This window comes from Apus apus, chromosome 3, assembly GCF_020740795.1.
Source record: "Apus apus isolate bApuApu2 chromosome 3, bApuApu2.pri.cur, whole genome shotgun sequence".
Classification (NCBI taxonomy): domain Eukaryota; kingdom Metazoa; phylum Chordata; class Aves; order Apodiformes; family Apodidae; genus Apus; species Apus apus.
The window spans coordinates 96,642,521-96,669,040 of NC_067284.1; the positions used below are offsets into that span (position 1 = coordinate 96,642,521).

The 26,520-nt window shown below is 38.6% G+C and overlaps 1 protein-coding gene across 4 annotated transcripts in view; it reads left to right on the plus strand.

Moving 5' to 3' along the window:
- MTHFD1L (methylenetetrahydrofolate dehydrogenase (NADP+ dependent) 1 like) overlaps positions 1–26,520 on the plus strand; it is a 151,642-nt gene that overhangs the window by 59,809 nt on the left and 65,313 nt on the right. For all 4 annotated transcript variants that reach the window (XM_051614964.1, XM_051614967.1, XM_051614965.1 and 1 more), the window contains 2 exons: positions 2,262–2,373; positions 26,365–26,504. In XM_051614964.1, the coding sequence (XP_051470924.1) occupies positions 2,262–2,373; positions 26,365–26,504 (252 nt within the window). The remainder of the gene's footprint in view (positions 1–2,261; positions 2,374–26,364; positions 26,505–26,520) is intronic.

Here is a 26,520-nt window from a genome sequence, read left to right on the forward strand (position 1 = left end):
GGGAATGCTGTGGAAGACCTTTCTGGCCCCCTTTCTGCATGGCTGTCATGGTATGGGCTGGACTGCCCTCTCACTGGCCATGTTTATGCTTCTGTGTGTTGCATCTGCCTGTGTGTGCACTGAACTCTAATGGCAGCAGCCCTGTAATTGCTTGCCAGAAGAAATTAAGGGCTTGAAAGAGTAAAATTAAACTTAGAGAGTAATTAAATACGTATCAGAATAAATCACATGGATTTCAATCTAGTAGCTGAAAACTGCAGCCTTATTTATTTGAATGCTGGAAGGGTAAATACAGGATTAAAGTGGAAGTAAAATTTAGATTGTTAGAAGTGGTTTGCATTTTATTCTGTATAAGCTGTAAGCTCCTTGAGATAGGGATAATGCTTAATTTTGTGCAGCACCTCCCATTGTATTCATATCCAAATATTATAAAAAGCTTTTAAAGAGTATGAGTTTCAAGTTAATGTTTTTATAAATATGTAAAACCTTAATTTATATTACCAGATAGAAAACAAGAAAAAATTAGCCCTAAGCAAACTCTATTAAATCAGTGTTATGATGATGATAATCTACATAATTCCTCCTGTTACAGGAAATGGTTTCTGGTTTGTTTACTTTTTTTTTTTTTCTTCCCTTTCTTCTCTAGTGTGTCTGAAACAGAGTTGTCTGGGTTGTAGCTTAATAATCTACTTTTTGGAGAATATCCCCTGCTCAGTATGGATGCATGCTCTCCTTTTTCCACTCTTAATCTTAAAAAAAACCCTCATTTTATTAGAAAAAACCTGAAGTTTAATTTGCCAGTGGCTAAAAAGTTACTTGTGTTTGCTCTGAACAAAACAATTTGTTATGTATAATTACTTATAAAGGAATCAGTAAGAAGAGATGCTTGTTGTTGATGTTTTGTATATGATTTATATGCAACGTTACTGAAACAGGAAAATCTGTTATCTATAGTAACAAGTATTTTGTTACTGTAATCCAGTTCTGGTGATTTATGGAAAACATGGACATTTTTTTTCTATGTAAGTTGTTTTCCTAAGACACTGGTGGGGAGTGGAACAATCAGCCTTTTTCACATGTTCAGTAGTTTCCAATTTGTGGTTTGTGAGGCTGTTTGGATGTGGCCTGCAACTGATCCACAGAACATGGTTGTCCTTAGTTGGTGTTTCTGGTCAAAAATTGAGGAAGATTGCCCAGTAGCTTCTCTGAAATGTTTCCAGTTGGCAGTAGCTCCTAATACAGAATGTGTGAAGAAGGTTGATAGAGACAACCTGAAGTTGTCTGCTTACCTTTTCTTTAACCAGCTGGGCATTTTTTAAAGAGTTAACAGAACAATGGGGATTTGTTTGCTGAAGCATTTTATAGTAAACCAGCTGAAGTGACATCCTTCTGTCTATGTATTCTGACTTGGAGAACAGATAGCAGTTAGTGTATCTCACCTAATCCTAATCCCTTTCTGTACCTGCTAATTTTCTAATTTCTCTTTTCCTTGGGATGCATGCCAAAAATGTAACAGGGAAGCTGAGAACTGTTTGTTATCTGATAATTTGCCCTATACCTAGTTAATTTGCTTAAATTTCCCTGTCCTTTTCTGTTTTAGATCAGTTCCTGCTACAGAGTTGCTTTTCTTGTGCTTTACTATGGTGTCTACTGTAAGGGAGCTGGGCTCTGCACCCAGGTTTCTAGGTGCTCAGCCAGCAACAGTGAATGCTCTTTCCAGTTTGTGTCAGCAGCCCCACTGCACCCTAGCATGTCACTTCCCTTCTCCCTCTCCAGCTCCTTAGCCATTGACCCTTGACCCTCATTGCTTCTGCTAGCTACTTTGCCTGCATAAGAATGGCAATGACAGTCAATAAGGAAAACAGGAGCAGTAAGGGATGGGGTAGGGCAGGAGTTGAGCTCTATTTATGTACTGTCTGCAATGATGCACTTAACGTGTGCCAGAATAGCACACCACAGCATTAGGGCACTGGAAATATCAAACATTAGTACAAGATTGGGTGAGAAATTAAGTAAATTACCTACAGGTTACCCTGCTCTCTGTTACCTTTCTATGAACAAAGCAGGTTCTGGCACCTAGGCCTGTCAGTGACTGGGGCCTCAAGCACCTGAGATGTACCTGACCCACCCAAATTATCTAAGAGTGCTTAATTGTTAGACATGCTTTTGATTTATATATAATTTTTATTAGTTTCTGAGAATTTTTGGCATATATTCTTACCTATCCATTAATTTAACAGTATTTTTTTTTAATCATTCAGGGAACACCAGTGTTTGTTCATGCTGGACCTTTTGCTAACATTGCACATGGAAATTCTTCTGTTTTGGCAGATAAAATCGCCCTTAAATTAGTTGGAGAGAAAGGATTTGTAGGTAAGTAATTATTTTGTTTATTGTATTATGGTTTGTTGGTGAGTTGGCAAACAGTGATGTAATTGAATGAATAAAAGAGCAATGAAAGGTAAGAATACTACTTCATTTAATGCTAATATTAATAATAATCACAAGTAATCTTAAAGCAAATGAGTAAAAAGCTCAAAGCACTTCTCTTTTCACCCTCCCCTTTGTCTCAAGTGTTCCAGTCGCCATGTGTGAGATTCCACAAGATGGCTGAACCAGTTAAATGACTGTCTTGCATTGAAAGAAGCATCATGTAGTTCCTTGTGTTAGTAGTCATCTGACCTCCCTTGACAAACAGCAGAAACCATTCCTTATTCCTGCTGAATTATGTCTCTGCCAATTCAGCAAACTCAGCCAAATCAGGGGTCAGATGTCTCTGAACCAGTGCAAAGCAACAGCAGAAGGAAAGTGGCAGAAGAAAGAGTAAGACTGCCGTATTTTGGTGGCAGTGAGCCATTAGGTTGATCCAGCTGCGTTGTAAAACCTTACCATGAGGCCCTCATGTTCCCATGAAAGCATGTGGGTGGGCAGACTCTTTTTATATTAAGAATTCAGCCTGCACAGGCAACAAAAGACACGTAGAGCTTACTGTCATGGTCGCAGGCAAAATAAACTTGTGGCTGAATGGTAAACTGTTTTTTTAATAAAAATTGTTATGTGTGTTTAAACTTTAGAATTAATAAAATGAAATGGGTGTTGGTACATTGCAGTAGTAGTGCCTTTGCACTGCTGCAGCCATTCTCTTCTGTCCCCTGAACATCCTTGTTGGTTTACGTTAATCCTGAAGTTGAACTTTGAGTACCTGTGGAATGATGGTCTTGAAGAGGTGCAGTGATGTGGAACACGAGGTTTCTTACGCTAGTGCCCTTAGACTAGCAGAGAAACACACATGATTCTACTTGTGTCATACCTACATACTGCTGTAAATTACATAAAGAGAACCAAATTGCTTGAAAGTACTGTTTCTGTTTAAATTCACTTGTGATCACAGAAAGTATGGGGGAGTCATTTACATTATTATAGAATCTGTATGCTTCTTTTTATTATATTAATCAACCTATATATTTACAGATAGAGAACAGAAAAGTGTCTTATATGAAGTTATTAACTACTGAACAAGAAGATAGAGGGTTATCTTCTTACAGAAATCTTAAAAAGTAATATGAAGTAATACCAATTAAAAAATGAAGGATTGAAACCTGTTGTAGTCATACTGACTTTGGAAAAGAAGCCTAAAGAAATGTGTCATCTTGGTACTCTCTGAATAACAACAAAAAGTTTGAACAGAAAGAAATTCTTGTTTAATGAATTCCATTGTCTTGAGAGCTTTCTTCTTTTTAAAGAATATTTATTTGTTTTCTTTTTTCTAATTTTTGTTTGTTTGTGTTTATAGAACTAAATCTCTGATGTGAAGAAATGTTCTTCACCCACCCCACCCCCCCACCCGCCTTTTTTTTTTTATTTTTTAAGAGAGCAGCAAATTGTACAGAATTATTTTTAAATCCTGGTTAGGGTATTATTAACAGCATTAGTTCCTAGAGCCATTTTTGCTAACCTCTGGCCTTCTGATTCAATAAATTTGCAAAGATTGTTGGAGATGTGCATGTGATACTTGGTTCCCAAGAGCATTCTTGGGAAAAGTTTGTTTCAGTATTCTCTCTTCTTATGTTCAGGTAGGAGTAACTAGAGAGGTGCTCACCTGTGTAAGAAAATAAAGCATTGCAGTTAAGGGTGGTGAAACATGAAGTTTTCAAGGTAGTTGGGGATGTGTGGAGTATTCGTGTTTCTTTTTATAAAATGTGTCATCATGTCAAGGAAATGTTTATTTTCTCCAGTGTTACTGTTGTACAGCTAAAAAGTCTGTTCATTTCCCTTTAACAATCAAACATCCATTCAAAGCAAGAACATTTTGCATTCTAAACGCATTTATTTAATAGAATCAGTATTTCCTTAAGCCACGTTTGTTTTTTCATATGGCATTGTGGAATGAAGAGCAAAGCATTTAGGGTAGCTAATATTTTTCAAAGGCTGGGTGAAGTGACTTTGTTTCTGCAGTGAGGAATCTCTTCAGGTGGGAAATCTGTTTTGTATCATCTGAATGGAAGAAGGTTGTCAGCAGTCTTCAGTTTTGATCCAGGTTTTGGAGTCCAAAAAGTATTACCTTGGATTTCAATTCCCCTCCATTCAATGCTTCCCTCAGGCACTGAGAGCATATCCTTGGAGTTCATTATTTTTTTTGTGGTCTTATCCACCTGTTTGTCTTTAGCACTCTTTTTTGCTTTGTTCATTTTTTGGCCTAGTTTCTCTGTTGGGAAACGAAGTGGTGGAGCTGCAACAGAGGAAAACCTTTGTGTGTTGCCAGCTAAAAGCTCTTGTTCAGATTTTATTTTACAGAATACAAATCCCTGTGAAACTAGCTTCAAAAAGAGACTGCCTTTGCTCTGCTGAGCAAAGAACTTCAGCAGGATTTTTAGATCCTTGTTAGATTATTAAAAGCCATAGTTCCCAGAGTGGCCTACTTAGACTCAAGTGTAAATGATTGTTCTAATGGTTGTAGTTACCATAAGTTTTATGTTTTAAAAAAAATGCATTGTTTCTGGGCCAAGATTACTTGTAGCACCTGTTGGTTTATTGAATATTGTCCTATCCTACCCTGTACAACTGAAGTCTAAAATGACAGCTACAAAGTGTGCACCAGCCCATACTGAGGTCACATCCATACAGGCAGAGAGCCCAATGCCTTGGAAAGCCACACAGCAAAGCAGCTGGCAAGAAACTCCACTGCACTCTGCTTGGTGTGGTGGGTCCCTGAATCCTGTACTGCTATTGAAACTTCAAGGGAAAGCTGATCCTGGAGTTAGTTCTGACAGTAGGAATGTAGGACAGCTATGCTGCACTTCTGTAAACAGTTATTCACTCTTGCTAAAAGTAAAAATTTTCACTGTTCCACATTTCTACTCTACCACAGTTTTTGGGCAGTTCATCCTTTCCTCTCGTTTGATCTCGTACTCATTAGATAGTTGTCTGTGCAGCTGCAGTTCATATTTTGCTATGTTGGTTAGTTGCATAAGCTCATTGAAGAGTCCAAGAGGTGCTGGAAAATAGCTTAAGGTAGGTGGTAGAAATGCATGAAGATCAGAGGCATTTTAGGGACCATGAACTATGAGATTGGTTCTCAACCTTGTGCAGCTGCACCCAAAGCAAGAATATAAAAAATGTGTCAGGGTCTGAAATTAAATTCATTTTCTGTATCATAGAATAAATATCTTAATGTATGTATGCTAGCTTACCCACTGGTAGATGGTATGAAGATATATGTGTAAAGTTTATATATTTATTATTTATACTTTTATTTTAAATATTTATTGTTTTACTAGTATTTGATTTTTTGTTTTTATTTTTTACTTAAGCCATAGTTATTTTAGAACAGAACCTCCTGTTCTAGAACAGAAGACCTCTAAAAGGTCTCTAGAACAGAACCTCTACAGACCTGCTAAGTTTGTAGACAGTACTAAACAGAATAGCGTGGCCTGAATTTGCACCACAATTTCACAAATACAGTTTTTTTGTTTTCCGTCTTGGCTTAAGCAGCCTCCTTCCTCCAGCTGCTGGTTTCCAGTCCTGTGCAACCCCTCACTTGCCAGCACACCTGTTTATAAAGCCATGTGATAAACTAAACTGGAGAGAAGGTCTTGATTGAAAAAAACAACAACAAAATCCCCTTCCTTCCCCTCACAAACAGTGGCTGGGCAAACGGTTATATGTGCAACAGGAGGAAGATGAGATAATGCCAAATAAGATGGTGTTTTTTCTGAAATAAATATTTATTATAATATAGCCTCATTTGGAGCTTTAAAGTGCCAGTAAAACTACTGTGGATGCACTAGCTAATCAGACTGAGCCTGCACTGCCAGAGCAGCTAAGCCTGTCTCCTTTCTCAGCCTGTGCTCAACTGTTTTTGCATGACATCCTAGCAGAAACCTATTGCCCTTTTTGTTGGCTTAGTTTTCTGCTGACTTAACACAGAAGCAGTTCAGCCCAGAGTCACAAAAACACCGGAGTTGGTGCAAGGGAGGGTGAGCTGGAACAGCCAGCAGCGAAAAACCAATCTGTTGTCTAGATCCCACTGTCTGTGTGACTGTGTGCCATGGGCAAGGCAAAAAAAAAATCCTCCCAAATTGTTCTTTTAAAATTTCTTTTGAAACCTTACTTTCTCTCTCTGGCCTGCATAGCCTGTTTCTCTGCTTTCTTTGCAGCTGGAATTGCAATGTGCTGTGCCTTTTGAGTAGTGTCGGTTACAACGATGTAGATGGTCTGGTTAAAAAAACTCTTAACAAAGTTTAACTGTTAAGTCCCGTTTTGAACTCTTCCTGCTTCAGTTTCAGGTATCCAAGTGAATTAGAGACCCTCATTAAGTTCGAGACAGCCTAACCCTTTAGCTCAGCTTGTCCATTCCCTCTTCCCTGAGCCTTGTTGCTACGTACTGCCTTGTTGCTACGTACTGCCAACTCAGTTGTTTTGCTCTAATTTTGCATTCTCTTGGTCTTGAATTTTGCCACTGAACTTTTAGGGCAATGTCTTGACTAGCACTAGGTGGCTTGCACTTGTTTTTCTTCTTTTTTTTCTGCAAATTCCCCCCATCCTTGCTGTGAGCAAGCATAGCCCATTGAGGATGCCTCTTGTGCTGCACGGCAGCTGGGCCACACGTGTCAGCCGTGCTGACGGCCAGGGAGGTGTTGCACTGTGCCACATTGAACGTGCCAACCTTCACAGTTGCTGTCAGAGCTTTGTCGTCTCTCACGTGTCTCTTCAGCCCCTCTGGCAGCAGCCTCAAGTCTGTTTCTGATATTTTATTTTCCTTTTGTATGAATGGTTGCCTACACTGGCCTGTTTAATCAATTCTATGTCACTTTTGGCTGAACTTCATTGTCTAACAGCAAGGACAGCTGATATCTCAGCAGTGGCAGAAAAAGGAGCCTGGCATTTAGGCTTAGTCCTGTGCTGTGACTGAGTGGGGAAATACATCTTTATCTGTATTTAGGCAATTAGTTCTTTTGGGTTGTTTTGTTTTGTGATCTTAACCTCTCATTCCCCTTTTGTTCTTCATCACTGTCCTCTGATGTAGGAACACCCAACTCCTGGCTGATCTGCCAAAGCTGGTTAATTCTGAAGGCCAGCCCTGGGGATAGATTTCCCACTTCTGTAAAGATTCGGTTTTACACTAATTTCTCCTTGTGCTTCTGCTCTTATTTAATTGTTCAGGGGAGTGTATGTTGATTTCCTGGAAGTCCTCTTTTGCAGTTCCCTCTGTGCCTCATCTTTCTTTCCTCCATAGTTTCCCACCATTACTTTGAGGAAGATTTTATTTATTTCAGAAGTATAACAGCACTTCTTGCAAACCAGAACATTAAATGAGTTTCTGGATATATAGGTTACAATGATTGCCTTAAGTGAACAAAGAATTTCTGTATTTCTCTGACAGCAGAAGTCCCATGTCTGGACAAACACTATGTATGATGTATATTTAAAACACTTGATTTTAACTCCAAAGAATACACTATTTAATGAGGCAAGTGTTCCTGATAATATTTTGCCACATAAGATGCTGCAGTATAGGAAAGAAAAATATCACACGACAGTTTAGTGTATTCTTAAAAAAACTCATACACACTTCTCAAGGATTTGGGAAATAGTGTGTGACTTCAACAACACTGCAACTGCTGCCAGTTAGAGTCCCAGTCCACTACATGTATACAGAACAAAATATAAAGTTCTTATCCTAGAAAGACTTGCTAGTTACTCAGAGGGTAAGTGGTGACAAGTGCCTACAGACAGGCAGCTGGAAAAGCACAGGAGAGCCTTTGTCACAATACTACTGCCATCCTGCTCAGCCAGCAGTTTTCTATTTTGTTACAGTTTCCAAGGAGGAGAATATTCTTGGTGTGCTTTGCAAGAGGTTCTGTAAGCTTTAGAATGCATGTCTCCTGTCAGGGAGAGCAGAGAAAGCAGTGCAAAGAAGCATCAATGAGATGAAATGTATTCAGGTTGCTGATGTCTCACTAAGGACAAAGTTTTGTTTAGGGAGAGGTGCCTTGAATTGCAATCAGAAATGGTGGGGACTAGACTACAAGACCCATAGTAACTTCTCACTCCTTGTGAGGAGGCTGGAGCTTGGCTCAGGAAGAGGTAGTAGTTTCTCATGCTTAACACATTCAACATTGTCAGGACTTCTTATATCACATCTCTCTGCTGCTAGTTCTTCCTCCTGTGTTGGCTTCAGGCAACAAAATACCTTCTAAAACTCCATTAGTTCCTTTTCTGCATCAGTCCGATTGTTTCTTAATGCTCTATTTAGGTGAATAGAAAGGATGAACTATTAGGTTTTTTAGTCAGTGAATCCAGGCTGCTCAATAGGTGTTTTGAAGACTTAAAGGATGAAAGGGGAAGAAGAATGAGCTTTCCTGAGTCACATTTGTCAGTGTGCCAGAAATTATTGGAATAAACAACTCAGCAGATTACCCCATCCATCTCTTTAATCCCTTGAAGGTGTTTCAGCTGAGGAAAAGGGATTGTTATAAATCAGAGGAAAAGTGAAGCATGAATATGTTTTTCAAATCCTAAACCAGTCCTTCTGAAGTTTGTTTTTCAGGCTTGAACTGTATCTTTGGCAGCTAAAAGCATGTCCCATTCAACACTGAAAGCACACTGTGCTAGGCAAGGTCAGGTGTGGTTTTTTCTTTCCTGGTGTTGTATCAGGTTACAAGAGGAGGGTTATGGCAAGCTGTTGGTGCCTTTCTTAAGTAAGGTTCACTTTCTGTTTCTTTCTTTAGCTGATCAACTCGGTGTAATGGGAAAGACTTTGTCACACATTTTTAATGGTATAAACTCAAGTAGAAGCAGTAAATTTTTAAAAAGAATCCACTACTTAGCTTATATTGTGCTGGTACTCTTGTTAGAATAAATTACTTACGCTAAATATGTTTAGTACATACAAAGTTGTGTTTCAAAGGGTATCGATTTTGCGTGCTCTCAGAGCTGGCATTGTATAACAAGTTTACAAATCACTTTATGAAAATTGTATGTGTTTAATACACTAAGTGAATAATCTTCAGTAGATTTTTAATGTCATAAGACACTTCAAACTATGTTCTTAGTAGTAGTCTTTTTCCAGAAAAGGAAATAAAGCCCAAATACTTTGGCTAAACTTTTGCCACCAGGAGTACCTGTGCCATTATGACATGTAAATTCTGGCTTTAAGGATTTATTTTTACAATTTTTTTGTTGCTTAGTACCACTAGAAAGGGGTTCCATGTGGTGAACCTTCAGAGACCTTTATTTTTTAAGATTCTGTCCAGAGTCTTTCTACCTTGTGTTATTCTTCAATCTTCATCACTACTTATTTTCACAAGAAACAAAATATGATGCTGTTACGTTCCAGTATTTTGCTCTTTGAACTAATGTTGTTTGTTCTTTTTTTTTTTTCTTGTTTTAAGCATTAAAGCAAGGCTAAGGTTTCATGGTACAAGGTGGTTGACAGCATTATCAGTGTAGGTGTTATGGCCTGCTCTGAAATGTGTGTGTGCTACAAACAAGATAAGGGATATTCAGAACTTTACAGTGTTTTCCCTGATCCCATTCATAGTGCAGCTGCTCAAGCAGCTGTGCTTAGCACAAGTGTGGCAGTGGGGTGTTAAGGAGGAAGGTGATACTGTGTATGTCAGTATTACTGCAAGGCTCTTAAAAATCATGGTGTAATAGTACACAACACAGTGGTACCACAAGCTGCAAAATAAGATACTGTTACTGCTAGAAGATTCACTTGTGAATGGTGATGCCATTCACATCCCAGCTGCTCTTTTTATTTCTTCACATTTGCCGAGGTAAAAGTAAATTCTATTTCTTTAACACATTGTAAAGTGGAAACAAAAAAAAATATCTTCCATTTGCTATCCAAAGCTTAGCAAATTTTCTTATCCAGTAAGCTGGAAAGTCTTCAGAGACAAGGTGTTGTGCCACACATTCTCTTTCATTCACAAGAAGTCAAAGTTCCTGAACACAAAGCTCACTTAATGCCTTGTCACAAATGATCTGGGTGCAAGTAGCACAACCCTTGCTTATGTATTGGTGCCACTGAAAGTCAGGTGACAATTATTTAAATGACTGTCTATTGTAGAAAATGCTTAAAACAGGCTTGAAATAATTTATAAACTATTATGCCAAATTAGAATAAAAACTTTTCTTATATCTTTGTGTGTTCAGAGTCCTGGAGAAAGTTCTCAATGACTCCACATTTTCACTGCAGATCTCTTGAAACTTTTTCTTCTGACAGTTCTGATCTTTAGGATACATTGCAAAATAAAGCTTTTCAGAAGGAAGATTAGGTAGAAGAGAGCTGTCCTCAATATTTTTGTGTGTCAGGAAGCATTCTAGCATTGAACTTGGTATCATATGTCACTGTATATCAGAGTTTAATGAATTTGGGAGCTTGTGAATTATGCAAAGCTAAACTCAAAACTGGAAGTTTGTATTGATCATGAACTATTGAATTATGTCTAATGAATATTACACTTGTCATTAAAAAATGGTGTTTTGCTGAATAAGGAGAGGTGATACTATTTTGAAAATAAAAGCTCTAAGAATATGGAATGTCTAGTAGGAATTTTTTCTTTCTTCTCTTTAAAGAAAAGATAAATCTATGAGGTGTTAGAAATTGTCTTGACATTCCCTCGCTACAAAACCTATTTGTAAATGTACGTTCCCAAATCTGTTGATGATATCCAGAATAGTGAGGGGCAATTTACAGCAAGAAAAGAACATGTGATTATAAATCATCAGCCATTTAGCTGAGTTCTCCGCTTTATCTGACAAGCATATCAGATGGTCTTCATAGGCTGACTGAGCTCCAGTTTGAAACTAGCTAGGATTTTTAACCCTTGCTGCTACTGCTGGTAAGCTATCTGGGTTTCCATGGGCAATTTGGGCTCATTTGCTCTTGTTCTGTAATACTATGTTCGAGATTAATCTTCTCTTTCTCAGTGATAATTTTCACACAGTCTTTCTACCTTATCAAGCATGGCTTTTTAAAATCTTTTATAATTAGTACTAGGCTTGCCATTCATATAACACAGCCTATCTGCTTTTTTATTTTCTGCATCTGTTATAGTATTCACTTTCTTTAACAGAGGTGTGTGCACAGAGCTTTGCAAAGTCACACCTTGCTGGTGTTTATCTTAAGATCAATCACCATTCTTTTATTTATTCTTTTTCCCATTTGCCATACATCACTCATTCAGTGATTGACTTAATACTGCTAGGCTCCCAGGCTCTTCTCTGATGTTTGCACTTATGAAGTTCCCAAATCACAGGTCAAATTTCTGTCATTAATCTCCAATGGCAATGTCTGTTTTCTAATAACTTTCATTCTGTTTCTCTTAATTTCTTCCTGAACGCCACAGCAGCTTTCTCCTGTGTAATATCCTAGTTCCTCTCCATGTTTGTGATGCTTTCAAACTTTGGTGTTGCAAATAAACTCCATCAGTGTTCCTCAGTCTTTCTGCCGAGATTGTTTAGTGAATACTAAATGAGAGCCCTCAGGCTGCTCCTCGCTCCTGCCTCTCAGTTCTCCTATCATGGCTGCCTATTCTCTCTCTTAATCATGTAATATTTTTTTTTTTCTTGCTTATGCATTCCTATGTGTTGCTATAGCAGGTTTTTTTCCTGAAGGCTACATCGCTGAGATGTTGTCACATTTTCATTACTGAAGAAACGTTTGTATCTGGCACTGCCTCTGTTAGACATGGGTTATCTTTCTTACTCATCTCAATTCTTTTCCAATTACCCTTTTCTTAAAAATCTGTTTAAAAACTATTAGGCCTGTAGCCACTCAGATTTCCCCCCATTCTTCTTACAGTACTTAAATACCATACGATACTTTCAGATACAAACCACCAAAAGAAAAGGAACTTACTTAAAATGTTAATACAAGATTTATGGTTGTGTTTGGTTTTTTTTCTTCCAGGATTTTGCAATTCCTGATTTACTCTTTGTTAAGAGCTCTTGTGTATTTTGCTTTTTAATTCCAAATGTAATGTAGTACTGTGACCTCACTTTATTAACTTCTACTTTTTGATTTGTGTGGCCAAAGACTACTGCTATTTGTTTAATTACTTTTTCAGTCTCTGACTTTCATTCTCTAGTGTAGCAAGTCTGTTCGTCTTTTCCGTTCTGTTAGAGCTTGTTTAAGTAACAGTTGCATATCTTCTGCTCAACAAGTTCCCTGTGCAGGATAACAGAACTATATATTTGACCATGTCTTCTCTTAGTAACCAGGAGTTATTACTGCTCAGATGTTGTGACAGACCAGGCATTTTAATTAGTACATTTAGCGGAGTTTGAATTCCTCAGCAAAGTGATGTCAGTGTGAGGAAAACAATTTCAAATGTAACAATTGCATGATAGAAAATAACAAAGAGGTAGCATGACCTTGCATGGCTGTTCTCAAGCTTTTTTGAAACTTTGCTGGTGGATGTGTGCTGCTTTCTGCCTCACTGGCAAAGGAATTAAATTATTTTCTCACAGACTAAGAGCTGTGAAATGGCACGTGTGTCAGTCATATGCTGAATAAACTGTCTCCCTGTAACTGGGCTGGTTCAGAAGCAAGCAGAGAGCTGGCCATGCATGCCGTATTTGATTTCTTCATACAGGTTTTCAGAGTAGAAGGAAGTCATAGTGAGACAGTGTTTAGGTTGGCATTATATGCCCAGGGGTTTCGCCATGATGAATGGGGAAACAGGATGGGAGGCAGAAATGTTCTGGCTGGTAACTAGAGTTGGCTGGCTCCCTCCTAAGGAGCTGGTGTCTTGAAGAGACCTTTCTTTCTTCTGTTTCTTGACCAGTAAAAGTCACAGAGACAGTTGCCAAGCCCATCACTTGTCACTGGCAGCACACATTTTCTGATCAAGAAGTCCTGGTCTTGTGGCTGAGGCAACATGGTGCATGTCAGGAGGCATACATCTTAATATCACCTCTATCCTTGACTGGCTTTGTGGCCTTAAGCAAGAAATTTCAGACTTCATGCCTGCATATGTAATCTCATTCTTCCCTATTTATTTATTCAGTTTGTAAACTTTCTTAGGAGCAAGAACTGTCTCATCATATCAAAGGGAGAGATCCCAAACACTACAGGAACTTGAAGGTAACAGGGATTTTACAGAGCCATGGCAGCTGCCAGTACTTAAACATTCACTGACAAGCTGACATGGTATTTTAATGCTCTGTATGCTGACCTCTTCTGCAACATGTTAGAGCTTAACACAACTCTTTCCTCTGTCAATGACATTCATAAATTAAAAACATGGACTGTACAACTGTTGAGGGCTATCCATTACTCTCGGTCTCATGACAGTTATCCAGAGGTAAAAATAGATAGGAAGGATCTGCCATCCATTCAGCAAGTAGAGGCACTGCCCAGTTCCTGATAAATAAAATACCATTCTACTGAGTACAAACTGATGACATTGCAACTTCTGTACTATTTGTTTTCCCTTACCTCCCCAAGATAGCAATCTTACCTAGTTTTAAAACTCCCAACTCATAAAAAGCAAATAAGCAGTTCCTTTTGTTCTTTTGTAACCTGCTGGTTGTATTACTTCTACTTTTAAGAAGAACAAGAGATTAAAAAAATGCGAACAGTAAAACATCATATATGCTAGGAAGCTCTCTTAATTCATCACTTGGCAAAGGAAAAAAAAAAAAAGCAGGCTTCCTAGCTAACAGCATTACTTTTGCTTAGGGTTATTTGGCAGAAAATCCATCATCCTGTCTCCAATTGTGAGTATTTCTTATTGACTTATACCCTTTAGCAAGGGTCAGCAGGGCAGAGTTTGCATGAAGAGTTCAAGTCTCATTTCAAAGGCTGAATTTTAATTTTAGTGGATGGTTTATTTTTAATATCACTTAGAATCACAGAATCATAGAATTGTTTAAGTTGGAAAAGACCTTTAAGATCATGAAGTCCAGCAGTTAACCCAGCACTGCCAAGTCCACCACTAAACCATGTCCCTGAGCACCACATCTACACATCTTTTAAATGCCTCCAGGGATGGTGTGTCCACCATTTCCCTGGGCAGCCTGTTCCAGTGCCTGATAATCCTTTCAGTAAAGGAAGTTTTCTTAATATTCAATTTAAACTTCCCCTGGCACCACTTGAGGCAATTTCCTCTTGTTCTATCACCCGTTACTTAGATCAGCTACCTTCTCACTAGAACCTCCTTCAGGGAGCTGTACCGATCGGTAAGGTCTCCCCTCAGCCTCCTTTTCTCCAGACTAAACAACCCCAGTTCCCTCAGCTGCTTCTCACAAGACTTGTGCTCTAGATCCTTCACAAGCTTCATTGCTTTTCTCTGGACATGCTCCAGCACCTCAATTACCTTCTTGTGGTGAGGGTCCCAAAACTGAACACAGTACTTGAGGTGTGGCCTCGCCAGTGCCAAGTACAGGGGCACAATCACTTCCCTACTCCTGCAGGCCAGGATGCTCTTTGCCTTCTTGGCCAAATACCCACGTAATCTCATTTGAAAATAAGATCTCTTTATTAGATTTTTTGTTTGTTTGTTTTACTGCCCTTTTGGTACTGAAATCTGATGTTCTTTTTATGGACTACTTGTGAAAGAATTAGGTTTGTTCAGGTATTTCCATCATGTTGGAGAATCGGGTTTTTTTCATTTTTTATTTTCTGAGTAATTTTTCTGAATCTGCAGGCAGAAATGCTTTCTTTTCTGAAAGCTTTTATAATTAAAAATTGGAATAATGTACAAATATGGAATGGGCGATTTTTCTTTATATATGTATTTACTTTGTGAACTGTTAACTTAAGCCTTCAAGGCTTCAGAAAAGACAATACAAATATAAAGTATAGTAAGGACATAAATACTTGTATTTCCATTTTTTAACATGGCAATTGTATTTGGCAGTGTTTTGATATAATCTAGTACAAGTTTATATTTAGATGGGTTTATTTACCATTTTTCCACTGGTATTCCATGAACACATGCACACTGAGATCTCAGTTAATAGGCATTTCAGGGAGAATTCAAATCTACATTCCCTTTGTTGGAATCAAAACTCATAAATGTTTTCTTCTTGTTCTGTGCTACCTTCTCTACCAGCCCAGTTGAAAGAATGTCCTGGTTTGGAGAGAAGGTTAAGGTATGTCTTTAGATGTTCTTGGAAGACAAATGCACATACAAAGGGTTCCTAAGATTTTATTTGTAGGTGCTTTGTTTTGCCTCATAAATTTTAGGAAGTACTCCATGATAATACAATATAAAAGAAAATACTCTGATTTCTCAGAAAGTATGCTGACTTTAAATTGTTGGGTTTTTTTATTTTTCAAACAACAAATTATGTGTTATTCTATGCTGAGAATTTCTTGATAATTTTAACAAAAAATCTTTATTTCTCTTTGAAAACAAATTAGTTTTGCTTACATATCTGATCTCATGACTTGGTGTGATTAGCTTTAATTTCTGACTTGGGATATAAATAAGTTTCTAAGTATGTTAAATACTTTGCAAATACTAGTAGGTTATGTATGGCCAGTAGGATTTGTTAATGGGAAGAGTGTTTCTTTGGCAAATAGCCAAAGTGCTTTTGAAGGTCAAACGTTGACAGTATTTGAAAGCATTCACAGACTGTTCTCTGATTATATAAAATAATACATTAAAAGAAAAGATTAATCGCCTACATGTTACATCAGGGTCAGTTTGCTAGTCTGACCTTGTAATTTTATTTTTGCTGGTTTATGTAATTGCTGTGTAATTAATCTGATTTGATTGAGAAAACAGATTAGATTCAATTACAGTAAGATAAAATGTGGGTTACAACAGTTTTGAAATTTTGAGTGACCTGTCTGTCTTTGATATGGAGGATTTTTTTGTTGGTCTCTTTAGCCTTGATTTGCTATGCTGACAGCTTTATTGAAGCTGGCAATCTCAAACTCTTTAACTTTGCTTCCTGCAGTAATAAGGCACATGCTTGTAATGCATCTTCAACTTAGCCCCAACTGCAAACCCTGACTGGGAATGAAGCTTCAGGGACAGAGCAGATGCTTTACATGCATGAGGGCACTGCCTCTATCTGCTGCCTCCATCTACTACATCTCAAACAGAGCTCCCAAGAGGCTGAGTAACAGCTTCATAAATCAAGGGCTGCAAGTTCAGCTTTTCCTGCAGCCCATTAGGAATTCAGTGTGTAGTTTGGGGTCCTTTGCTGCACAAGGAGTGAAAAAGCACAAAAATGCAGGGGAGGGCCACGGACAAAAGAGTAGCTGAGATGACAAGATGATGGGAAATTACGATGAGGAACTGAAAAAGGAAAGTAGTAATTTACGAAGTTTAGTAAAGGAGAATCCACTAGTAATGTGCAAGTATTTAAAAAAATGGTACTGGGTAGTTTGCCATGGCAATTCTGTTGCCATTGTAGTTAAGTGGAGAAATTCCCAGTAGGCATTGGAGGATTGGCTTAGCCATGAGAGACTGAAAGGATTTGGCTTATTAACTAACAGAATTATGGTTTGGTTTGATTTTGGTTTTATTTGTGTTGTTAATTGGGACATCCATGTATGAAAACCCTTCTCCTTGTGGGAACTGTTGGTGTATGACCTTAGTACCTTCACTCCCATCAGTTTGTAATTTTCTGCAAGATAGATTACACATATGCATACACATATGGTTCAACAGACAGTTATTTTCCCCAGGAATTTTAACCAGCTGAGTCCTTTTTCCTCATCCAAAAATTACAGGAAAAACAGTAAATACATATTAATAAGTTTGACACATGCCATCAATCTTAAACTTTGAGTAGAGATTCAAGTACTGGTTTTGTACAATTTATTTAAAAAATACAGGTGATTGCAACCAATCTAATGTCTATCTGCATAAGGTATGGGACAGCTTACTCCTGAAAAGCTTCTACAATTTCCTAAGTTTCTCCTGCTATATTTCTCCGAGTATGTGGCTGTTACATAAAATTTGTGCAGCAGAATGGGCATTACATGCCTCCTTCTATTACTCTTCTGCTCTTCTGTGGCTTATGCTCTATGTTCTTCCTGCTAGTAATTTTTTCCTATCTCCTAAAATGCTACTAACATTATCTGGCACTTTCTCTATGGAAAGCCATTCAGTGTATTGATATCTTAAATTCTGTATATTTTTGAAATGTGTAGTGCACTCTTTGTAGAATTTCTGCCAGCAAAGAGCTCTCCAGCTAAGCTGTTGGGATGGTCTTGTAGAGTAATTTAAAGCCTTTGCAGCAGATTTTTTACTGGGCCATTTTTTCCTTGACACAAACTGCTAGTACAGTGGAATACTGTTTTTTCCTGGGGATACGTAACAGGAGATGCCTGTTTCCATGAATTTTTAAGACATGACTCAGTGGTTTTGTCAAGAATAACGTTGTTTGATGTCCCCTCCCAGGCCAGTCAAAAAGGGGAGGCATTCTGTCTCCTAGCAAAGATGAAGTAGAATGAAACAAAACCAGAGCCTGTTTCTCCTTCTAGGAGGAGGAGTCATCACATGTCTATACTGAAAATACAGTTTTTAAGTCATGGGCAAAATCAATATCATAATAAGCAAGTACTCCCCAGGATTTGAGAAGGGCAGAGGGAGGAATGCTTCTCAAAATGTGTGCTGTAGTGAGGAGTATGAGGGATTTTTAACAAGGCAGCAGCCCAAGGCAAATAGTTGCATGTGTTATGGGGCAGGCTTACACTGCAGTGATTGATGACTCCCTGCCTTCAGTGCCTCGGGTGATTGTGCCAAGTGACAGGAGCATTGATCATCCTGATTCAGCAGCAGCTCTTTGTTGTGTGGCATCCGCCTCAGCCGACACCTCTCCTGCAGTCCATGCACAAAGCTTCTGCTTTGTGATAAGACAAAGGAGCATGTGGGGCTGGCAAGGATTTCCTGGCCTTGCTGCCTCTCACAGCCGTGCCCATCTGAAGGCATGTGGGAGCACATGAACATGTGCAGCCCAGTGTGGTGCTGGTTAGTTAAATGGATTTTATCTCTGTGCGGTGGTAGTCTCTGAGGGTACCTTGTATGGCTGCAAAAAATGATGTATTTGCATTCACTACCTTAATCATCACTCACCACCTGACTATATTTTTCTTGCTGCTTAGAAATCATCTTACAGAGCATATGGTGAAGTGGTGTTCTGTGTCAAAAATAAGATCTTTTGCATCCTCTCTTTCTTTTTTCATGAGCCAGTGCGATATTGGTGCTAAGGCAGGTGTTGCTTCATGGCCACTTGATGAAATGGGTAGAATCTTTCTAGGAAAGAGACCTTCAGACTCTACCTGTCTGTTGAAGTCAGTGTTTTCCACATGCTTGTAACGTGACTTCTCAAAGCATGTTTGAAGTCAATTTTCCGTAGCTCTTCCAAGCAGGAGGAGCCAACACCTGAGAGCTCAACCAAGGGTAACTTCAGTTTGATTGAAGGTGTATTTGTGGCAGGAGCTTCAGCCACCTGGATCTTTAAAAATGGAAGTGAATGAAAATTTGGTAGTGAGATACCCAGAGAGAAGCATGGCTTAGGCCATGGCTTAAGGTAATACTATGGGTGTCATAATTCAACATTCTCCTTGCAGTTGGGGAATTGTAGAAGAATGGCCTTTAATGAAGATCGATCAGTGTTGCCGATAATTATTCCATCCAAGGATCTCCAAATAAAAAAAGTGGTGAGGTTTTAGTTTTGTAATTACCAGAAGTCTAATAATTCTTTGCCAAAGGCCATGATGATTTCTTAAGTATGAGATAATGTAATTGCCTTATTCCTGTGCCACTAATTGTGCTCCATTTAAAAAATTTGGTCATCTGTCTTATGAGCAAATGAGACTCTATTACCTCAAAGGAAACGTGCTATGAATGGTAAAAAGATGCAACTTAAAATTCACAGTTCTTTTGTTTGAATTTTTCTAGTTAATATTGTAATAGGAGGTTAGAAAAGCAGGAACTGTGTATATTTGGTTAATGTATTCAGCTGTGCATTACAGTCCATGTCAGGGGCCAACACTTAGCTTATGAGTTACGGTTCTTTATGTGACTGTAGTACACAGAAGTTAAGGGAGAGTGGCTATAAAACCCAGCAGACTTAGCAGGGGGGTTTCAGAGAGACATGTATCCCATGAAGCCACACACAGCTCACTTTATTTCTATTAGGATGAATCATTTGTGGTTTGTAAGACATCTTCAGGTTTTTAATCTTTAGTAATAAATCTAAATAATGAGCTTGTTACTTGTAAGCTGTGAGAAGATGTAAAATTTTACATTCAAAATATCAGAGTATGATTTAACAAGGTGACTAGGGATGAATTAACAGTTTGCTGCTATTGAAATGCATCTCCCTTCCTTCCCCTACTTCTGGTTGTTTGCTTTTCTGCTTGTTTGAACATGTTCAGATACTTGTCTGGTCTCACTTGAACTGATTCAAATCTAACCCAGTGGAAAAAAGAAATACTTCTTTTTTTCCCTGTGTTTTTCTGTTTGTTTGTTTTATGGTTAGCAAATTCCATCAGTTTACCTACCAGTTAGATGAGTGCCAAAATCTGTGGGAAGCCTGGACAGCAGGGAGGGAGGGAGGAAACAGCGGAGAAAAGTGGAAGAATTTACAGGGAACAGGAATTGCCCTTACAGGAAGGCACGGTGCTCATTTGGTTCAGTCACAGAGCAAAATCATGCCCTAAATTGGTGCTCTGTAGGCAGGACTCACTGCAGTTGCACTTCTGTATATTTTCAAGAAGGGGGGGGGGCAAGCATAGCTGTGGAGATGTGCAGAGCATGCTTTCTGTCATACAGGGCTGCTTCTGCAGATTGATTCCCTCCCTCAGTTTCCAATCCGTATGCACCATGCATATGTAAGCAGGCCTGTAAAACCCACAAAGAGGAACTGTACCCTTAATTGTGAGATAATCCAGACTTCAGAGTTCTCTTCAGCCGTCTCACTTGCAGTAAATAAAGCTGACTTTCTGCTAGTTTTTTATCTATAGTCTGGGAATAATCTGTGTGAGTCATTCTACCAGTTTGTTTTTTAATGTATGGGATGCTCTTGGAAAGTTAATGACAATTGATATTTGAAGTGAGTAACTATGAGAGGTTATGCTGTAACCTTTAGTTTCTTATTTAAAGCTGCTCTGCATTTCAATGGTAATATTCATCTCTTATGGAAAAATAGCTATTTCTGAGCAAAAAGTTGAAATATCTTGTTACGAGGTCCCAAGGGAGTCAGCACATAGATTAAGTGTATTTCTGTGAGCTGAGCTCCCCATTCAGCCCTTGCTGCCAGGAGGCAGTGACAGTCAGCTGAGGCCTGAGACTCAGCCACCAGAGACAAGTCTCCTTAGGAGAAAGGCAGCATGAATTGAGCTGCTGCTGCACGGGGTATGATGGCAGGGTACTTGAATATAACTCTTTGTTTTCAGCTGTCATATTTTCTTTGTGTGGAGAAGTTGAACATTTCCAGGAGATTTTTTTCCTCCGAACAGATTTATATTAGGAGTGGTCTCAAGTACTAGAGCTTGAATGTTGCAGCTTGGCAGATATGCTGGTGGATCCAGAAATCAGGCATTTACAGTGGGTCTCTCTGGGTGTGTTGGTGCAGGTGGGCAGCTTTCTGGCTACAGCTGGAGAGACTTCCATGCAGAGACTTGCATGAATAATAATCTACTATTGAACATAACTTCATATTTGCTTTCTGAGAATAAAGATTATTTTGATCAGGACTCCTTGCAGAAAAAAACACATTTATAGCTGTTGAAAGTGTGAATCTTTTGACTTAAGAAGCCAGGACTGCTATATCACTTGGTTCAGTCAATGGTCAACCAAGTGCCTATCTCTCTGCAGAGCACATACTGTCCTGGCATCTTTCTTCAGCAAAGGGTGAAAAGTACCTTAAGGAGGTAAAAACTTTGATAGCTAATTCAAACTATTTTCTTCATGACATGAAAAATGTTCAGCCTTAATATATGCGTTTGTAGTTTTCTGCTGGACTTTGTATCCAGCGTGGTAGCAGTGAGTGCCAGTGTTGCATGCCATCTGACAATGCAACAGAAGAAAAATGAACAGGAAAACTCCCTCTGTTAGCAGGAAAAAAAAAAATAAAAAAAATCTGTTACATTCCAAAATCAGTCATAATAATGGAAGTTCACATCAGATAAATTGCCAGAGTCGGAATGGACAAACATCTGGTTTATTCATCCCTAGCTATACTAACAAAAATTTGATATCCTGTTAGATAAATCACTGATCATCCTAGTTTATCTTGGCGGTTGTGTACCTTGGTATTTTTCACTTAAACAAGAACATATCAGTACTGTACAGCTAGCATGCCTCCAGCTCCAGGTTCACAGTTCATGTGTTTCTGTGACTTTGAACTCTTTATTTTCCTGAGTTTACCAGCAGACAGCTGCACCAGAACAGATATGTTTACATGTGGAGAGTAAATGGCAGCTTGGTGCTCAGAGTTTCCATTTCCTTTTACATTGTTCAGGAATCCAGGCTCACAGTTTCTGTCCTGAAACTTCGCCTCGTGTATGCATCTGACTTGGGCCTTTGTAGTACAAAATGCTTTATTTTGACATTGGTTTGTTGATAGAGCTGACTAGGGAGAAGCTACTTTCACTAGAAGTTACCCTCCGTTTACATGAAGTTCAATTGTGGGTGAAGTATCTTTTTAAAAAAAATCTAAACATCACTTTCAGTAAGGCTTTTAAGCAGTATGTAAATGCAAGGCTAATATGGAATCACTTTGTGTGGCTATAGCATGATAGATGTATTTTCAGGCAGAGAAAAACTGCATTTCCTATTGAGCATGACAATAAAACCTGATTAGCTGCTTAAACCATGACACTGTCTATTTAAGTTATTGTTATGTGTAGGTGATAAAATATTCTCAGATGTGCTTGGCAAGACAGTAATTCCATGAAGAGGTTATGGTAATTATGAACATGAAATAAAACCACCAGAGTGATTTGTTCATTTGCCTGAAAGCTGAAGTGGAATTAGAGACCTTAGTGAAGAGTATCATTCTTATCGTTGCCATTGCCTAATTTCACATTTATGAGCTTTTAATTCCCCTTTTGTAACTCATTTGTATTCTTTGGGTTCTTGCTGTGAACAAAACCTATGGTTTATTTGTTGTTTGGTTAGCTGAACTGAGTGAAGTTGATGTTATGAAAATGACCTGTAGAAACACTGGTAGTAATTGTGCATTGTTTTGCCTACGGTTATTTTGAAACAAGATTCTCCAGTTACCCTAAATGTGGGCAGCTTTTGGTTGCTCTCACATGGATCTTTTATGAGAATAATTTTTTTTAACTTACTGGAGCATTTTGATGCAGGTTGCTTGTGATATATGTATGTGCCTATTAATTGCTAGATTTGACCTACGGTCCATTGTTAAGAGTAATGTAATGGTAGTGGATTGCTGATACATGAATTTGAATTTATAATCTTCATTCTAATGTTCCTTATGATACTTGGGCTAGAAAATTGAAGCATAAAATCAAACACCAGCATTCCTAGAGTTAGGTTTTCATAGAATCCTAGGGGTTGGAAGGGACCTCAAAAGATCATCTAGTGCAACCCCCCCTTTTGCACTTCATCTGATCATGCAGTGAGACAGTCCAGAGAGCTGTGCTCACTGAAAATTACTCCCAGAAAAAAACCTTTTAGTACTTGTCCAAATCATTGTCCAGTCTTGTCAGTGCAAGATCCAGATCCAGAATGCAAAGCAATTCATGGGACTGTAAAATCTTGGATCTGGTTTGGGATATTTTGCTATGGAGTTGTGTTTTCAGGCTGGAAGCGCAAATACTTGTATGCTTTCTGTGAGCTCACTGAAGACAAAAAATTTACCTCTTAACTTTCATTAGAACTGCTGGGAAATCAAAGCAAGCAGTTGACATCATGTAGACATCATCATGTCTATTACAACCCCTCTACCTGCTTGTGGTGCAGCAGCCCACGTAGCAGAGATTCACAGGCCTGGAAAATGGCCACTAGGCAGGGGATAGGATGAAGAGGCTTTTGGGGAGGGGAACTGAAGCAGGGTAAGGACTGTGGAGACAGGTAGGAGTGGTTGTATCATCAGCTTTCCTTCAGCTGGGGTACAGCAGACCACATCTGCTTAGGTTTGTTCCCAAAATGTCTGTCAGCTCACCTGTAATCTGTAATTGCCTTCTGTTGACAAACCATATACAAGAAAATCAGAATCAAAATAAATGAACCCATGTATTACTTTCCATTTCTGTTTCATTTAAAGTGATTAGCTGCTTTATCTCATAATCTCTAAATGTAGACTAGCCTGAAACCTCCCATTCATGGTCTGTATTTGTTTTTCATTGATACTCTCATTTGAAAGCAGGAAACAATCTGAAAGTAATTGTACTAAGTGTTTCAGTACAAAGATTTTAAAATATAATAGCTTGGCATATTACTCCATCTTCTCACCATTCCTCAGAGGAAATAAAATGGAGTTAGAAACTTTCATCCAAGCAGCTTTTCTACTACATCCTGTTTCCTTCCGCACACTGGAGAAAGCATCAATGTTCCTCTCCCTTTCCTCCACTTCAAATGAAGAATTCCCATTTGTTGTGTTGTAGCATTCACTCGGTGAGCACCAGTGTTCTATTAGCTTTTCTGATGTTGATAAAGGATTTAGGTTGTTTAGATAAGCATGCTTTTTTCCCCTCCATATCAAAGGAAAACACTGCAAAGAATAGAATATGCACAGCTACCCAGACAAGTGCCACTGCTCAGCCATCCTTGACTGCTTAGATTGCCTGAAGGGTGTCAAGCACCTCCCAGAGAGCACACAAGTGCTGTGTGTGCTGTCACTGTGCTTGCTGGAAGGCTGAAATCACTGCTTTTCTCTCACTGAAGGGTACACTTGAAAAACCCCTTTCCTGGCAGAAAACTGACCCTTGAAAAGGCTTGGCATGAAAAAGGGTTAACTCCCTGGAAACTTTGTTTGCAAACGTTAGGAGACTGCTATGTGTATATGCTGGCAATCTCCCTAAGAGACAAATTATTTTCCCACCCTCTCAAGTACTTGGTAGTTTATCTGTTGTTTATATTAATGATTGATTGTGGTTATATATTCCTGACTTGGAGTTCTCATTAATCACACTGTGCCACATAAAAGACTGGAGAAGAAGAATGAGGGTTACTGGAAAGCAGGCATGTGATCTCTAGCTCTGCTTTTAATACGATTTATCCTGATAATAGCTTTGTTGCTGTGAATTACTGTGGTTTTGTAAACCTCTTTTTTCATTTGGGTGGGGTTTTTTGGGGTTCTTTTTTCTGTTTGTTTGGGGGTTTGTTCTGGGTTTTGGTTTGGGGTTTTTTTTGGTTGGTTGTTTTTGTTTCCATGTTTGGCATATCTGTGTTTCTCAGGAATATTCAGAGAAATATAATATACTTATGACAATTATTTTGGAGAATGTTAATCATGACACTTGCCATGTTACTATTTCAAGAGGTCCTGCTCCCCCCCACATGCCCACCCCCTTGTTTGCTAGCTCTTGCTTCCTCCTGCAGCCGCAGCAGCCATTTCCTCCCTCTGAGCAGACCCACGCAGACAATTGTTTCAGCCTATGCAAAATGAAGGGGTGGAAAAGGACTGATGGGGTGAGGACAAACACACAAAGGCTGGAACTTCCTAAAGTGCATCAGCTGCCAACAGAAAGATACTTTCTCCCACAGCAGTAGATCCTGCTCTGCACCTCCTTCTTCTTGACCCTGATGAAGGTTTTCAGCCCCAGAATGTTCAATCAGCTTTTTGTGGTCCCCTTTGAAGCATGAGAGTCAAAACTGGTACCAAGAGGGAGAGAATGAAAAGACAATTTTCTAGTTTTTGTAAACTGATTGAGATTGTGGGGACACATCACCAACCCTGCTTGGAGTCAGGTCCAGGAGCCTCTGAAGCAAGTGATTTTCCCATTCTGGCTTCTATGGCTGAAAGTCCATTCATAAATTCCAGAGACACACATCAATCCCAACTCTTCTGTGTGTTCTGGTGGAAAATAGTTACATCAGCAAATTTTCAACAAACAGGAGATTTAATCCCTTGAATTTTTTAATTGCTTTGTGCTTGTGTTGGTCTAATAAAAAGAAATTATTTGGATTTTAAAAGAGGCAATTGAAATTGCCTCTTTGACAAATTTGACATATTTGGCAAATTTGAATATTTGGCAAATCAGAGCAAATTACCTCTGAAGAGACTGACATAATTTAATACAGATTATCTTTTCTAAAAAAACTTTGCCAGGTGTATCCTAATTCTGCGCAGACTTTTTTTTCCTGAGTCACATTAATGTCTGACTTCTTTGGTGCAAAGTCTCATTATTGAATTCAGTGTTTAATAGTATCTTCAACACTGAGACAGGACTGTAAATGCTGTTTTGTGTTTGTAATTAAACATCTGCTCCTCAAAGGCAATAGATGATCAGAAGTCCTGCAAACCTAGAGGAATTTAGGTCCATTAATTATGATGGAAGTACATCTTTAGTGAAATCAAGGGAAGAGAAATAATGTAGGGAAGTCTTAGATCTGTAAGAATTGTAAACATTTTAAATAAATATAATTAAACAGAAATAGCTGTTATAAAGGACTATGTTTTAAAAATGCTTTGAGTCCAACTAATTTGGATTGCTTTGGTCGTTTTCCCCCATCTGACTACTTTTGATGACATATTGTACATATCGAGAAGAAGATAATTTATTTCTGAGCTGGGAATATTTTTTTAAATCAGGCTCAGTAATGTAAATAGACCTCTATTTGAAAGTTCATTCAAAACTGAGTACTGGTGTATATTTAAGCGCACTGTATGCTAAAGTAGAAATATCCCCTGGTGTTTAACCGAAAGCATGTTTTATGTGTGGTTTGGTTTTGTTTTTTTAATGTTTAACAGTGACTGAAGCTGGCTTTGGTGCTGACATTGGGATGGAGAAATTCTTCAACATCAAATGCAGAGCCTCTAGCTTGGTTCCCAGTGTGGTTGTACTTGTTGCTACAGTGAGGGCTTTGAAGATGCATGGAGGTGGGCCAAATGTAAGTTTTTGCACCT